The sequence below is a fragment of the Amblyraja radiata genome, chromosome 25 (assembly GCF_010909765.2).
Source record: "Amblyraja radiata isolate CabotCenter1 chromosome 25, sAmbRad1.1.pri, whole genome shotgun sequence".
Classification (NCBI taxonomy): domain Eukaryota; kingdom Metazoa; phylum Chordata; class Chondrichthyes; order Rajiformes; family Rajidae; genus Amblyraja; species Amblyraja radiata.
Genome location: NC_045980.1, coordinates 28,344,735 through 28,360,141, shown reverse-complemented (window position 1 = coordinate 28,360,141; position 15,407 = coordinate 28,344,735). Strand labels below are relative to the sequence as shown.

At 48.3% G+C, this 15,407-nt stretch overlaps 1 protein-coding gene across 1 annotated transcript in view; it reads left to right on the top strand.

The window, feature by feature from the left end:
* LOC116987171 (solute carrier family 2, facilitated glucose transporter member 11-like) overlaps window positions 1–11,386 on the top strand; it is a 41,350-nt gene extending 29,964 nt beyond the window's left edge. Inside the window, exons 8-12 of the mRNA XM_033043047.1 lie at window positions 791–901; window positions 4,133–4,234; window positions 6,646–6,721; window positions 8,886–9,013; window positions 11,171–11,386. Coding sequence (XP_032898938.1) covers window positions 791–901; window positions 4,133–4,234; window positions 6,646–6,721; window positions 8,886–9,013; window positions 11,171–11,386 — 633 coding nt within the window. The remainder of the gene's footprint in view (window positions 1–790; window positions 902–4,132; window positions 4,235–6,645; window positions 6,722–8,885; window positions 9,014–11,170) is intronic.
* Window positions 11,387–15,407: the final 4,021 nt, after the last annotated feature.

Below are 15,407 nucleotides of genomic sequence, written 5' to 3'. Positions count from 1 at the left end.
AAGAAAAAGACAAGCGAGTGTTGTCTGGCTGCCGTTCGCACAGCACCTTCAACGGACCAATTGAATGAACAAACAAACACAGATTTATCCCCTGGGCAGAGGGTTCTAAATTAGAGTCCCCCTCCCCCATCCCACACTGGGTCCCCCCCCCTTTGTTCTCCCACCATTCCTCAGGGCGGTCCCCCACACACCGGGTCCTCAATGTCTTCCCCTCCCCCCTCACACTCATCGACCGCGAGGCCAAAACGTGGCCAATGAGTAATATTTCCGTTTATTTTGGTTTAGTTTTGAGATGCCGTGCGGGAACAGCCCCTTCGGCCCCACTGAGTCCGCAACAAGCAGTCATCCCGCACCCGAACACTATCCTACACACCCACGAGGGACAATTTTACATTTATACCGAAGCCAATTGACCTACAAACCTTGTACGTCTTTGGAGTGTGGGGGGGAAACCGGAGATCTCAGAGAAATCCCACGCAGGTCACGGGGAGAACGTACAAACTCCGTACAGACAAGCACCCGAAGTCGGGATTGAACCCGTGTCTCTGGCGCTGTAAGGCAGTAGCTCTACCGCTGCGTCACCGTGCCGTCTAAGGTAGTAGGGGCGGCACATCACAATCAGGTGACCCAGGTACAGGGAGCAGGAACTGTAGTCAGGATCGAACCCGGGTCTCTGGCGCTGTAAGGCAGCAACTCTGGCGGGCCGCCCATTTTGTTTAAAGGAGTGGTCTAAAGCTGCATTTTATGAGTTCTTGAACAAAATATTTTAATCGACCTTCCTATTTTCCAGATCTATTTTTATGCAAATGAAGTTTATCAGCAGCTGGGGATTCCCAAGGACAAGATTTTATACGTGGGGATAGCAGCGAGCGGAATTGAAATAGTGACTTCAGTAATATGCGTAAGATCAGCCTCAATCTTATTTGTGCCTCATCAATGGTTGAGCCTATTTCTGTATGCCAAAGAAATACCAAAGGCACTCTGAGGACATTTACTCCAGCATTCTGTGTTCTGCACAGGATTGCAGCATCTGCAGTTCCGTGTGTCTCTGAGATAGTTAGAGACTTCAAGGGGAGCAAAGCCTGGTGAACTGGACACACACACACATGGTAGATGCAAGCTCATGAGGCTAAGTGTTAATCCACGGGATGGTGGGACTGACATATGATGAAAGAATGGATCGACTGGACTTGTATTCGCTGGAATTTAGAAGGATGAGAAGATCTTGTCGAAACATATAGAATTCTTAAGGGATTGGACAGGCCAGATGCAGGAAAAATGGTCCCGATGTTGGGGGAGTCCAGGACCAGGGGTCACAGTTTAAGAATAAGGGGTTGGCCATTTAGGATTGAGATGAGGAAAAACCTTTTCACCCAGAGAGTTGTGAATCTGTGGAATTCTCTGCCACAGTTGGCAGTGGAGGCCAATTCACTCGATGTATTCAAGAGAGTTAGATTTAGCTCTAAGGGCTAACGGAATCAAGGAATATGGGGAGAAAGCAGGAACGGGGTACTGATTCTGCATGATCAACCATGATCATATTGAATGGTGGTGCTGGCTTGAAGGGCCGAATGGCCCTATTACTGCACCTATTTTCTATGTTTCTCTGACACACTTTGGGAGAAACAGCATGAAGAGACAACAGGCAAAACACAGTCTGAAGAAGGGTCCCAACCCGAAATGTCACCCATCCTTTTTCTCCAGAGATGCCAGCACTTTGTGTCTATCTTCATAAAGAGACAAGGTTTAGTTTAGTTTGGAGATATAGCGCGGAAACAAGCCCTTCGGTCCGCCGAGTCCATGCTGACCAGCGATCCACCACACATCAACACTACCCTTCACGCACAAGGGCCAATTTACATTTATGCCAAGCCAATTAACCTACAAACCTGCGCGTTTTTGGACAGTGGGAGGAAAATAAAGATCTTGGACAAACCCACGCAGGTCATGGAGAGAACGTACAAACTCTGTACAGACAAGCACCTGTAGTCAGGACCGAACCCGGGTCCCTGGCGCTGTAAGGCAGTAGCTCTACTGCTACGCCACCATGCCGCCCAATGTTGTCGGGAATATTGAAAATCATAAGGAAGATGAGTTGTTTGCAATGTGTTTAACCTTGGAGCTTATAGACTGGGGAAGCATGAGAGGAAAAATGGTCAAAGAGGGAACCCATGGATGTTACTGAGGCAATAAGTAGATGTGTCCTGGTGCCAAAGGTGTGCCAAAGATCTCGGAGAAAACCCACGCAGCTCACAGGGGGAACGTACAAACTCGGTACGGACAAGCGCCCGTGGTCAGGATTGAACTCGTGCCTCTGGCGCTGTGAGGCAGTAGCTCTACCGCGACACTACTGTGCCGCCCACTTTGTGGCACAACTGTGTCCACCGCACTTTACTGAGGACATCAAGCCTTAAGGCTGTCCCACGAGCATGCGCCTGCATGCGGCAAGCGCGACCAAACCGGAAGCGGGGGCCGCGCGGAGGTCGAGTGATCCCCGTACAGGGCCGGTCTCACCAGCATGTGCCTGCATGCGGCGAGCGCGACTAAACCAGAAGCGGGGGCCGCACGGAGGTCGAGTGAGTGACGTGAAGTTCGAGCGAAGTCCGCGGAAGTTCGCGCGTGACGTACGGCATCAAGACGCTGCGTACTGCGTCGAGACGATGTGCAAGGCGTTGAGGCGGCTGCAGGCCGGCAGGCCGTTGCCGCGCGGAATTTTTGAACACGGTCAGTTTTTCGGAGCCCCGCGCGATGTTGGGACCAGCTCCGCACAACTCCATACGGCTCCGGCGATCGAAGTGGGACCGGCCCCGCGAGGCCGTACGGCTCAAGCGACCACGTTAGGTCGCGCTTGCCGCATGGAGTCGCATGCTCGTGGGACAGGAAGAAAGGAAACCGAGGGTTGCCTGATGTCAGAAATGGGACAAACTTGCAAAAGCTGAAGGCCGGTGAAAGTGACAGGACACACAAGGGAAACGTTCAATAGAATAAGCCTATTTTTGAAAGGTCGTGAATCTGAAATAATTGGCAAACATTCCAGTGGAGAGGCAAAGATATTATTCCACGGAGAGGTTTGTATCGATCTGAAATGCGTGACTCAGTGGAAGTAAAGTCCAAACACAATCATTAGCTGTGAATCCTGGAACCGTCTCCCTCACCAGAGGCACAACAGCAGTTCAGGAGAGCAACTCAATGAGCACCATCTCCAAGGCAATTAGATGAGCACTAAATAGGCACTAAACTCCCAGATCCCAAACAAGGAATAAATACATGAAAATTGTTCTAAAAGACAATAGATTCAGTAGCTGTAGGGAATTAATTTTCAGGCTTATGTTGGGAACGCTGGGTTCATAGAAGACTAAACACTTTCAAGCTAGAAAGGGGGCAGAAAATATTTACGAAGATGTTGCCAGGACTCGAGGGCCTGAGCTATAGGGAGTTGAGCAGGCTGGGACTCTATTCCTTGGAGCGCAGGAGGATGAGAGGTGATCTTATAGAGGTGTACAAAATCATGAGAGGAATAGATCGGGTAGATGCACAGAGTCTCTTGCCCAGAGTACGGGAATCGGGAACCAGATGATATAGGGGTAAGGTGAGGGGGAAAGATTTAATAGGAATATGAGGGGTGACTTTTTCACACAAAGGGTGGTGGGTGCATGGAACGAACTTCCGGAGGAGATTGTTGAGGCAGGTGGTATCGCAATGTTGAAGAAACATTTGGATGGGTACAGGGTTAGAGAGATATGGTCCAAATACAGGCAGGTGGGATTAGTGTAGATGGGACATGTTGGTCAGCATGGGCAAGATGGCTGTAGGTCCTGTTTCAATGTTGTGCCAGTCTACGACTGTATGACCAGTTATACAGCGTGGAAATAGACCCTTTGGCCCATCTTGCCCATGCCGACCAACATGTACCATCCACACTAAGGTTGTGGGAATAGACTGGGCAGTTTTTGCAAAGGTTTCACACGGCCACATTGGGCCAATTGCGTGAGATTTACAGCTTTATGTTGAGAACCTCGTGGATTCAGAATTCATCCACGAGCAGCGGTTAGTGGCAGATTCAAAGTCTGAACTTGGAAGTTCTTGGATTGAAGCTCTCTCTCTCTCTCTCTCTAATAATTCTTTTGCACAGGGATTCATTATTGAACGAGCTGGAAGGAAGGTCCTGCTCTGGAAAGGGTACACCTTCATGGCCATGTGGATATTACTGTTGATTATTACACTCAGTGTGAAGGTGAGCTTCATTGAAGACCTGTCCGCCATTTGTAAGTATGACCATGCAGAGGTCCAATATGCTGTTTCTGGTGGGTGTGGATTCCCTATGTGGCATTTGATTCACTTTAATGGATGGATGCATGTTTTAGCACATCCCCACGGCTCGCAACATCTACACATGACCCGTACAAAGCATTTGATCGGGGACGCACCACAACATGGTTTAGGAACAGCTCCACCCGAGACTGCAAGGGCTTGCAAGGAGTTGTGGACGCAGCCCAGACCATCGCACAAACCAACCTTCCCTGCACTTCACGCTGCCTCGGCAAGGCCCCAACCATTCTAGAAAGGCGCTATATAAATCCCATCCATTATTATTATTATTATAATCAAGGACCGGTCTCATCCCAATCACTCCCTCTTCTCCCCTCTCCCATTAGGCAAGAAGTTTGAAACCACACACCTCCAGATTCAGACCCAGTTTCATCCCTGCTGTTCCATCCCATCCCGTCCTCTCTCCGGCTAAAGAGTGGCCCTGACCTTCCATCTACCTCACTGGAGGCCTTTAAACTATCTTGAATCCGACTTTATTGAACTTCACCTTGTACTAAACGTTATGCACTTTATCCGGCATCTGTACACTGTGGACGCCCTGATTGTAATCATGTATATCTTTCCGCTGACTGGATAGCCGTGCAACAAAAAGCTTTTCACTGTACCTCGGTGCACCTGACAATTCTAAACAAAGACTTTGTAATGGAGCAACATTGGGTTGCTTTCACAGTCAACCTCATATTGACGGAGAAATTCCAGCTGTTTTTTATTGAAGACCACTGTTGGAGTTGGTTAATACTTCCCAATTGGGATATAGTCCATGACCTGCGCGGAGTCAGTATATCCCACAACAGAAGGGGGAGGATTTGTACGGTTTGATAGCCACAGAGGAAACAGATCTCCTGTGGCGTTCTGTGCTGCATCTTGGTGAAACCAGTCTGTTGCTGAAGGTGCTCCTCAGGTTGACCAGTGTGTCATTGGAGGGGGTGAGCTGTATTGTCCAAGATGCTCTACAGTTTGAGGAGCATCCCCCCCTCCAACACCAACCTCCCATGAATCCAGCTTTCCTGATGAGATTGTTGATCCTGTTGGCGTCCGCGACCTTTGCCCTGCTGCCCCAGCACACGGCAGCGAAAGAAGATGGCACTGGTACCACCGATTGGTAGAGCATCTCTGTGTGGGGATGGGCAAGTGGGGCCAAAGGGCTTGTTTCCATGCTGCATGACTACATGACTCCTCAACTCCACGAGAAAGTCTTGGATAATCAGGTCTTCCTTCATGAGGGTAACAGTTTGATACAATAGAGATCTTTACAAGCAGAGACCGAAGTTTGGTTCCTGTGGTCAATAGGTTTTCAACATGGAGTTACAAATGTGAGTAATCTAGTATAGAGGCAGGGGTTCAAGAATTGAAAGCCTGCGAAACGGTTGAAATTTTAGTTTAGAGATACCACGCGGAAACAGGCCCTTCGGCCCATCGAGCCACCCGGACACTAACACTATCCTACACACACTGGGGACAATTTACAATTTTACCAAAGCCAATTAGCCTACAAACCTGTACGTCTTTGGAGTGTCGGACGAAACCGGAGATCCTGGAGAAAAACCCACGCAAGTCACGAGGAGAACGTACAGACTCCGTACAGACAGCGTCCGTAGTCAATATCGAACACGGGCCTCTGGTGCTGAGAGGCAGCAACTCTACCACTGCGCCACCCTAACATGGAACCTGACGAGATATTTAGATGACTATTCCCTAGACTCCTACGTGAACCACGGAATTGTGAGACTTAATCTGCATTGTTCTTCCTGTTTTCTGCGCGAAAGCTCAATGTAACGGACCATTGAGCCTATCTACTCCTGTGCATCTTTACATGACCCCACAGCATCAGTGAACTCCAGAGGCTGCAACTCCAAGGCCATGTTTGGTTGAAAGTGAAATGCTGTCACGTTCAAGATAACTCCAAAGACGTACAGCTTTGGTAAAATAGTTAGTCGTCCCTAGTGTGTGTAGGACGGTGCTGGCGTGCGGGGATCGCCGCTCAGCATGGACTAAGTGGGCCGAAGGGCCTGTTTCCACACTGTATCTCTAAACAAACAGCAAACTAAACCAAACTGGTGTAAATGTGTGAACCTGAGAGTGAATATGAGCAAGACAAAAAAATAAGCCTGCACTAAAACATGTGCAGCCCGTCTATCTTTATATATCATCAATACTAGTTCTATTTAATTATAACTTAAACTAAATAGAACTTGCATAGACGATATACCTACCAGTACATCATTTATACTTATTCGATTTAGTTTATGAATGCCTTAAATGTGTGTTTCCCCATCAACATCTCTTTGTTCACACATCTAATGTCTCTTCTTTCAGGAATACTTCACCTGGATTCCATATTGCAGCCTGGCCTTCATCTTCGCTTACATCTTCACCTTTGGGATCGGCCCAGGTGGGTACCATCCACCGACCCTCCTTAAACCCTGCTTGCTACCTGCTCGAGCTTTGACATTTGAGTTTTGAGTTTAGTTTCAGCGAGATGGCGAGGAAACAGGCCCTTCGGCCCCACCGAGTCCGGACCGACCAGCCAGCCATCCCCGCACACTAACACTACCCTACACACAATTTGACATTTTATACCGAGCCGATTAACCTACAAACCTGTACCTGTCTTTGGAGTGTGGGAGGAAACTGAAGACCCCGGGAGACGGGGAGAACGTGCAAACTCCGTACAGACAGCACCCGTAGTCAGGATCGAACCCGGGTCTCTGGCGCTGTAAGGCAGCAACTCTACCGCTGGGCCACCATGCCGCCCATAGAGCAGTGAGTTTTCATTTCCCCCTGCGGCTGAGACTTACGTTGGTGAGAAACAAATTCCATCGTTGGTTTTACACCAATATTTTCACGGAAGCCGGGTATTAAGGTATTAACTTCCCTGGTTCCAGGGGGCATTTTCCTGACATTGTATCTGGGATTAATCATGTATAGTCTTTCCGCCGACCCGATAGCACGCAACAGCACAGCGGCGCAGCGGTAGAGTTGCTGCCTTCCAGCGCCTGAGACCCGGGTTCGACCCTGACTACGGGTGCTGTCTGTACAGAGTTTATACCTTCTGTCTGTACAGAGTTTATACCTTCTCCCCATGACCCGAGTGGGTTTTCTCCGAGGCCTTCGGTTTCGTCCGACACTCCCAAGGCGTGCAGGTTTGTAAGCTAATTGGCTTGGTAATTGGATAGAGAACTGGCTGGCAAACAGGAAGCAAAGAGTAGGAGTAAACGGGTCCTTTTCACAATGGCAGGCAGTGACTAGTGGGGTACCGCAAGGCTCAGTGCTGGGACCCCAGCTATTTACAATATATATTAATGATCTGGATGAGGGAATTGAAGGCAATATCTCCAAGTTTGCGGATGACACTAAGGTGGGGGGCAGTGTTAGCTATGAGGAGGATGCTAGGAGACTGCAAGGTGACTTGGATAGGCTGGGTGAGTGGGCAAATGTTTGGCAGATGCAGTATAATGTGGATAAATGTGACGTTATCCATTTTGGTGGCAAAAACAGGAAAGCAGACTATTATCTAAATGGTGGCCGACTAGGAAAAGGGGAGATGCAGCGAGACCTGGGTGTCATGTCATTGAAAGTAGGCATGCAGGTGCAGCAGGCAGTGAAGAAAGCGAATGGTATGTTAGCTTTCATAGCAAAAGGATTTGAGTATAGGAGCAGGGAGGTTCTACTGCAGTTGTACAGGGTCTTGGTGAGACCACACCTGGAGTATTGCGTACAGTTTTGGCCTCCAAATCTGAGGAAGGACATTATTGCCATAGAGGGAGTGCAGAGAAGGTTCACCAGACTGATTCCTGGGATGTCAGGACTGTCTTATGAAGAAAGACTGGAAAGACTTGGTTTATACTCTCTAGAATTTATGAGATTGAGAGGGGATCTTATAGAAACTTATAAAATTCTTAAGGGGTTGGACAGGCTAGATGCAGGAAGATTGCTCGATTTTGGGGAAGTCCAGGACAAGGGGTCACAGCTTAAGGATAAGGGGGAAATCCTTTAAAACCGAGATGAGAATAACTTTTTTCACACAGAGAGTGGTGAATCTCTGGAACTCTCTGCCACAGAGGGTAGTCGAGGCCAGTTCATTGGCTATATTTAAGAGGGAGTTAGATGTAGCCCTTGTGGCTAAGGGGATCAGAAGGTATGGAGAGAAGGCAGGTACGGGATACGGAGTTGGATGATCAGCCATGATCATATTGAATGGTGGTGCAGGCTCGAAGGGCCGAATGGCCTACTCCTGCACCTAATTTCTATGTTTCTATGTTTCTATGTATAAATATAAATTGTCCCTACTGTGTGTGGGATAGTGTTAATGCGCGGGGATCGCTGGTCGGCACGGATTCAGTGGGCCGAAGGGCCTGTTTCCCGCATTGTATCTCTAAACCAAACTAAACTGGACAAAAGAGATTTTCACTGTACCTTGCTGGGTACACACGTGACAAAACACTGACGTCAAGTGTCAAGTAAGCTGGACATTGCTTCTGTTAAAAGTTTATCCACGTGTCCTGCCTCGTAACGTGCAATATGATGATTCATGGTGCCTTTGTTCTTGCCCCCAGGTAGTGTTAGCGGAGTCTTGCCATTGGAGATATTCACTCAGTCTAACCGCTCGATCGCCTTGGTGGCGGCAAACAGCCTCCAGTGGCTGTCTCTCTTTGTCCTGGGACTCGTGTTTCCCTTCATTGTTGTAAGTACGGGTTCGAATCTTAAGAGTGAACAAGAAAGGGCACCAGGGAGGCGCAGCGGCGGAGTTGACGCCTCACAGCGACAGAGACCCGGGTTCCAGTGCTTGTCTGTGCGGAGTTTGTATGTTCTCCCCATGAACTGCGTGGGTTATCTTTGCGGGCTCCATCTACACCTCGTGCTGCCTCGGCAAGGCCAGCAGCATAATCAAGGGCGAGTCTCTCCCCGGTCACTCCCTCCTCTGCCCTCTCCCAGCAGACATGAGGTACAGAAGTGTGAAAACGCACACCTCTAGATTCTGAAGTCTGAAGAAGGGTCTCGACCCGGAACGTCACCTTTTCCTTCGCTCCATAGATGTTGCCTCACCCGCTGAGTTTATCCAGTATGTCCCTCTAGATTCAGGAACAGTTTCTTCCCAGTTGGCATCAGGCAACTGAACCATCCTACCAACCAGAGAGCAGTCCTGAGTTAGTATATACCTCATTGGAGACCCTCGGTTTCCTCCCACACTCCAAAGACGTGTAGGTTTGTAGGTGAATTGGCTTGGTATAATTGTAAATTGTCCCTAGTGTGTGTACGATAGTGTTAGTGTGCGGGGATCGCTGGTCGGTGCTGTCTTGGTGGGCTGAAGGGCCCGTTTCTGCTCTGCATCTTTAAACTAAACTAAACTAAAAAAAGGTGATGGGCAGGGCACATCAATGTGGAGAGGAGGGGGTGGGCTAGAGAGAGATGGATCCACTGACTTCATCTGGTACACATCTTCACAAGTAATTACACCTTTAGTTTCATGGAGATCTAGCGTGGAAGCAGGACCCTCGGCCCACCGAGTCCGCGCCGACCAGCGATCACCCGTACACTAGTTCTGTCCTACACACTAGGGACAACGTACAGAAGCCAATTCACCTGCACGTCTTTGGAATGTGGGAGGAAACCGGAGCAACCGGAGAAAACCCACACAGGTCACGGGGAGAACGTGCAAACTCCATACATAGAAAATAGGTGCAGGAGTAGGCCATTCGGCCCTTCGAGCCTGCACCACCATTCAATATGATCATGGCTGATCATCCAACTCAGTATCCTGTACCTGCCTTCTCTCCATACCCCCTGATCCCTCTAGCCACACTGGGCCACATCTAACTCCCTCTTAAATATAGCCAATGAACTGGCCTCAACTACCTTCTGTGGCAGTGAATTCCAGAGATTCACCACTCTCTGTGTGAAAAATGTTTTTCTCATCTCGGTCCTAAAAGATTTCCCCCTTATCCTTAAACTGTGACCCCTTGTTCTGGACTTCCCCAACATTGGGAACAATCTTCCTGCAGACAGCAGCCGTAGTCAGGATCGAACCCGGGCCTCTGGCGCTGTAAGTCAGCAACTCTACCACTGCGCCACCGTGCAGGTCTCTCAGACGGAGATTTCGGATGAAATTTAAACTTCACCTGAATCTGTGTTTTGCTTGTGTCCTGGAATCTAAAGGTTTAGCGATGATTTAATCAAAGTTTTCAAGAAGAACTTCTCTCTGCACTCGTTGGACAGCATTGGGCCCGTACTCACTGGAATTCAGAAAAATGAGGGGGGGGGAACCGCATTGAAACGTACAGAATAGTGAAAGGCTTGGATAGAGTGGATGTGGAGAGGATGTTTAGGACTAGAGGTCACAGCCTCAGAATTAACGGGCGTTCCTTTAGGAAGGAGATGAGAAGCAATTTCTCTAGTCAGAGGGTGGTGAATCTGTGGAATTCATTGCCGCAGACGGCATTGGAGGCCAAGTCAATGGATATTTTTAGGGCAGATATAGATAGATTCATGATGTGTGCGGGTGTCAGAGGTCATGGGGAGAATGGGGAGATAGATCAGCCATGATTGAATGGTGGAATTGAATTGATGGGCCGAATGGCCTAATTCTCCTCCTAGGATGGAGGCCAATTTACCACAATTGGCGTACTGCGCATATTGTTCCATTGTTTAAAAAGGGTTCTAAGAGTAAACCTAGCAATTATAGACCTGTTAGTCTGACTTCAGTGGTGGGCAAATTAATGGAAAAGATACTTAGAGATAATATATATATAAGCATCTGGATAAACAGGGTCTGATTAGGAACAGTCAATTCTTCTCCTACTTATGACAAACGCTGAAGTAATCTCCCACTTTCCCTTTGCAGGAGGTCCTGGGACCATTCTCCTTCTTCCTGTTCTTTGGAAGCTGTGCCTCGGTGGCAATCTTCATGTTTTACATCCTCCCCGAAACGAAAGGAAAAACCCTTCTCCAAATCAACGAGGAGTTCAGCACCCTGCGCCAGGCGAGGAGGGGAATGTGCCCCTGCCTCTGGAAGGCAGCCGCTCCGAACCACACGGCGGCTCTGTCTACAAGACTGTAATCCAACGGGTGAGGCAGCAGCCTCCAGACAGTGTAGGCCCAGGGTACCTTCCACACTCGGGCCAATCCTCACATTTACACCAAGAACACCGTGCTGGAGGTACACAGCGGGCCGGGCAGCATCTCTGGAGGACGTTTTGGGTCGGGAGCCTTCTTCAGAATGATTGCACTGTGGTGGGGAGAAGCTGAAAGAGAGGGGGGTGGGTGAAGCAGGACAAGTGATAGGTGGATACAGTTCATAGAACGACAGTGTGGAAACATGCCCTTCGGCCCAACTTGCCCAATACCGGCCAACATATCCCAGCTACACTAGTCCCACCTGCCTGCGTTTGGTCCATATCCCTCCAAACCTGTCCTATCCATGTACCTGTCCAACTGTTTCTTAGTCGAGTTGAACTGTTGACGGCAGATGGGTGGAAACCCCCGAGAATGTTTGTATTAATGAATCACAGGTCCCGTACAGTGACTCTATTTCAATTCATGTTGAGGTTATGTTTGCTTTGGGGAATATGCACCTTCAAATGAACAAAATACAGACTGTTTGCGAAGTTACTCCAGCACTTTGTCTTCTACGCAAGATTCCAGCATCTGCAGTTCCTTGTGTCTCATTTTCCGCTTGGTCCACCACGTCAGGGGAAGGGTCCTCTTTGACACTGCAGGCTGAGCATCAGCAACAACTTTAGTCCCACCGCCTCCCTCCATGGCTGGCCAACGGACACAAGAGCAAATTGGAGGGAGCTGAGCCAAGAACGTGTAAAATTATAAAACGACTGGACAAGTTAGATGCAAGAAAAATGTTCACAATGTTGGGGGGGGGGGGGGGGGGGGGGGGGGGAGAAGAGTCCAGAACCAGGGGCCACAGTCTAAGAATAAAAGGGAGGCCGTTTAGAACTGAGATGAGAAAAAAACTTTTTAACCCAGAGAGTTGTGAATTTGTGGAATTCTCTGGCACAGAAAGCAGTAGAGGCCAATTTACCACAATTGGCGTACTGCGCATATTGTTCCATTGTTTAAAAAGGGTTCTAAGAGTAAACCTAGCAATTATAGACCTGTTAGTCTGACTTCAGTGGTGGGCAAATTAATGGAAAAGATACTTAGAGATAATATATATATAAGCATCTGGATAAACAGGGTCTGATTAGGAACAGTCAACATGGATTTGTGCCTGGAAGGTCATGTTTGACTAATCTTCTTGAATTTTTTGAAGAGGTTACTAGGGAAATTGATGAGGGTAAAGCAGTGGATGTTGTCTATATGGACTTTAGTAAGGCCTTTGACAAGGTTCCTCATGGAAGGTTGGTTAAGAAGGTTCAATTGTTGGGTATAAATGCAGGAGTAGCAAGATGGATTCAACAGTGGCTGAATGGGAGACGCCAGACAGTAATGGTGGATGGCTGTTTGTCAGGTTGGAGGCCAGTGATTAGTGGGGTGCCACAGGGATCTGTGTTGGGTCCACTGTTGTTTGTCATGTACATCAATGATCTGGATGAAGGTGTGATAAATTGGATCAGTAAGTATGCAGATGATACTAAGATAGGTGGTGTTGTGGATAATGAAGTCGATTTCCAACGTCTACAGAGAGATTTAGGCCATTTGGAAGAATGGGCTGAAAGATGGCAGATGTAGTTTAATGCTGATAAGTGTGAGGTGCTACATCTTGGCAGGACAAATCAAAATAGGACGTACATGGTAAATGGTAGCGAATTGAGGAATGCAGTTAAACAGAGGGATCTAGGAGTAACTGTGCATAGTTCCCTGAAGGTGGAATCTCATGTAGATAGGGTGGTAAAGAAAGCTTTTGGTATGCTAGCCTTTATAAATCAGAGCATTGAGTATAGAAGTTGGGATGTAATGTTAAAATTGTACAAGGCATTGGTGAGACCAATTCTGGAGTATGGCGTACAATTTTGGTCGCCCAATTATAGGAAGGATGTCAACAAAATAGAGAGAGTACAGAGGAGATTTACTAGAATGTTGCCTGGGTTTCAGCAACTAAGTTACAGAGAAAGGTTGAATAAGTTAGGTCTTTATTCTCTGGAGCGCAGAAGGTTAAGGGGGGACTTGATAGAGGTCTTTAAAATGATGAGAGGGAGAGACAGAGTTGATAGAGTTGATGTGGACAAGCTTTTCCGATTGAGAGTAGGGAAGACTCAAACAAGAGGACATGACTTCAGAATTTAGGGACAGAAGTTTAGGGGTAACATGAGAGGGAACTTCTTTACTCAGAGAGTGGTTGCTGTGTGGAATGAGCTTCCAGTGGAAGTGGTGGAGGCAGGTTAGATTTTATCATTTAAAAATAAATTGGATAGGTATATGGATGGGAAAGGAATGGAGGGTTATGGTCTGAGTGCAGGTAGATGGGACTAGGGGAAAATAATTGTTAGGCACGGACTTGTAGGGCCGAGATGGCCTGTTTCCGTGCTGTAATTGTTATATGGTTATATGGGGAGAAGGCAGGCAAGGGTTACTGATTGTGGATGATCAGCCATGATCACAATAAATGGCGGTGCTGGCTCGAACGGCCAAATGGCCTCCACCTATTTTCTATGTTAACAGCAACTTCAGAAGCCAAAGAAAGTAGTTGAGGCAGGTGTGATAATAGCATTTAAATGACACTTGTACAGGTCCATGGATAGGCTGGGTTTAGAGGGATGTGGAACAAATGCGGGCCAATGGGAGTAGCTTATTTGGGGCATCTTGGTCGGCATGGGCAAGATGGGCTGAAGGGCCTCTTCCCCTGTTGTTTGCCTTAGTCAATAATTCCAGCCCCACGTGATGGCATCTGCAGCAAAGCCAGCTTTCTCCACATTGGGAAGCACTGATATAAGAAGAATAAGTACAGTTGCTGCCTTACAACACCAGGTGTGATCCTGACTACTGGTCCTGTCTGTACGGAGTTTGTACGTTCTCCCTGTGACCGTCTGGGTTTTCTCCGGGAGCTCCGGTTTCCTCCCACACTCCAAAGACGTACAGGTGTGCAGGTTAAATGGCTTCGGTAAGAATTGTAAATTGTCCATAACGTGTAGGACAGTGCTAGTGTACAGGGATCACTGGTCGGCACGGACTCAGTGGGCCAAAGGGCCTGTTTTCGTGTTGTATTGCTAAAAAATCCATATAAGAAAGAGAAAAAAAAGAGTAATGAGAGAGCAGATTGGTCCCCTAGAGAATCAGCTTGGTCATTTATGTGTGGAGCTACAGAAGATGGTGAGGTGTTAAGTGAATATTTCATGGGAATATTTACCATGGATTATGTGCTGGAAAGGAAAATCACAATGATCCATTGGAAAGTATCCACATTCCGATGTGGGAGGAGCTGGCAGTTTTAGAGCAGATTAAGGTGGATAAATCCCCGGGGCCTGATGAATAGTTTAGATTAGATTAGTTTATTATCATCGCGTATACCGAGTTACAGTGAAAAGAAAAGACTAGACATGATTACAATCAAGCCGTCCACAATGCACAGATAAAGGGCGGCACTGTGGCGCAGTGGTGGAGTTGCTACCTTATGCCCCTGTCCCACTTAGGAAACCTGAACGGGAACCTCTGGGGACTTTGCGCCCCACCCAAGGTTTCCGTGCGGTTCCCGGAGGTTGCAGGTGGTTGCCGGAGGTTGCAGGTAGTGGAAGCAGGTAGGGAGACTGACAAAAACCTCCGGGAACCGCACGGAAACCTTGGGTGGGGCACAAAGTCTCCAGAGGTATCCATTCAGGTTTCCCAAGTGGGACAGGGGCATATTATATTACAGCGCCAGAGAACCGGGTTCGATCCCGACTACGGGCGGGTAGCTGCGGGGATTCACAAGGTATGCAGAGTTGCCACGCATAGGGCGCAGACAAAGTTGCAAGCGTTCAATGTAGTCCCCAAATAGTCCCTCTTTGTTCTCCGCAGCCCCCTCCCCTCCCCCACACCGGGCCCCCCTTTGTTCTCTCGGCGCCCCCCCCCCCCCCCTCCCCCCCACACAGGGTTCGTCTTTGTTATCAGTGGTCCCATCCCCCACCTTATTGGAATTGTTCCTGACTGGA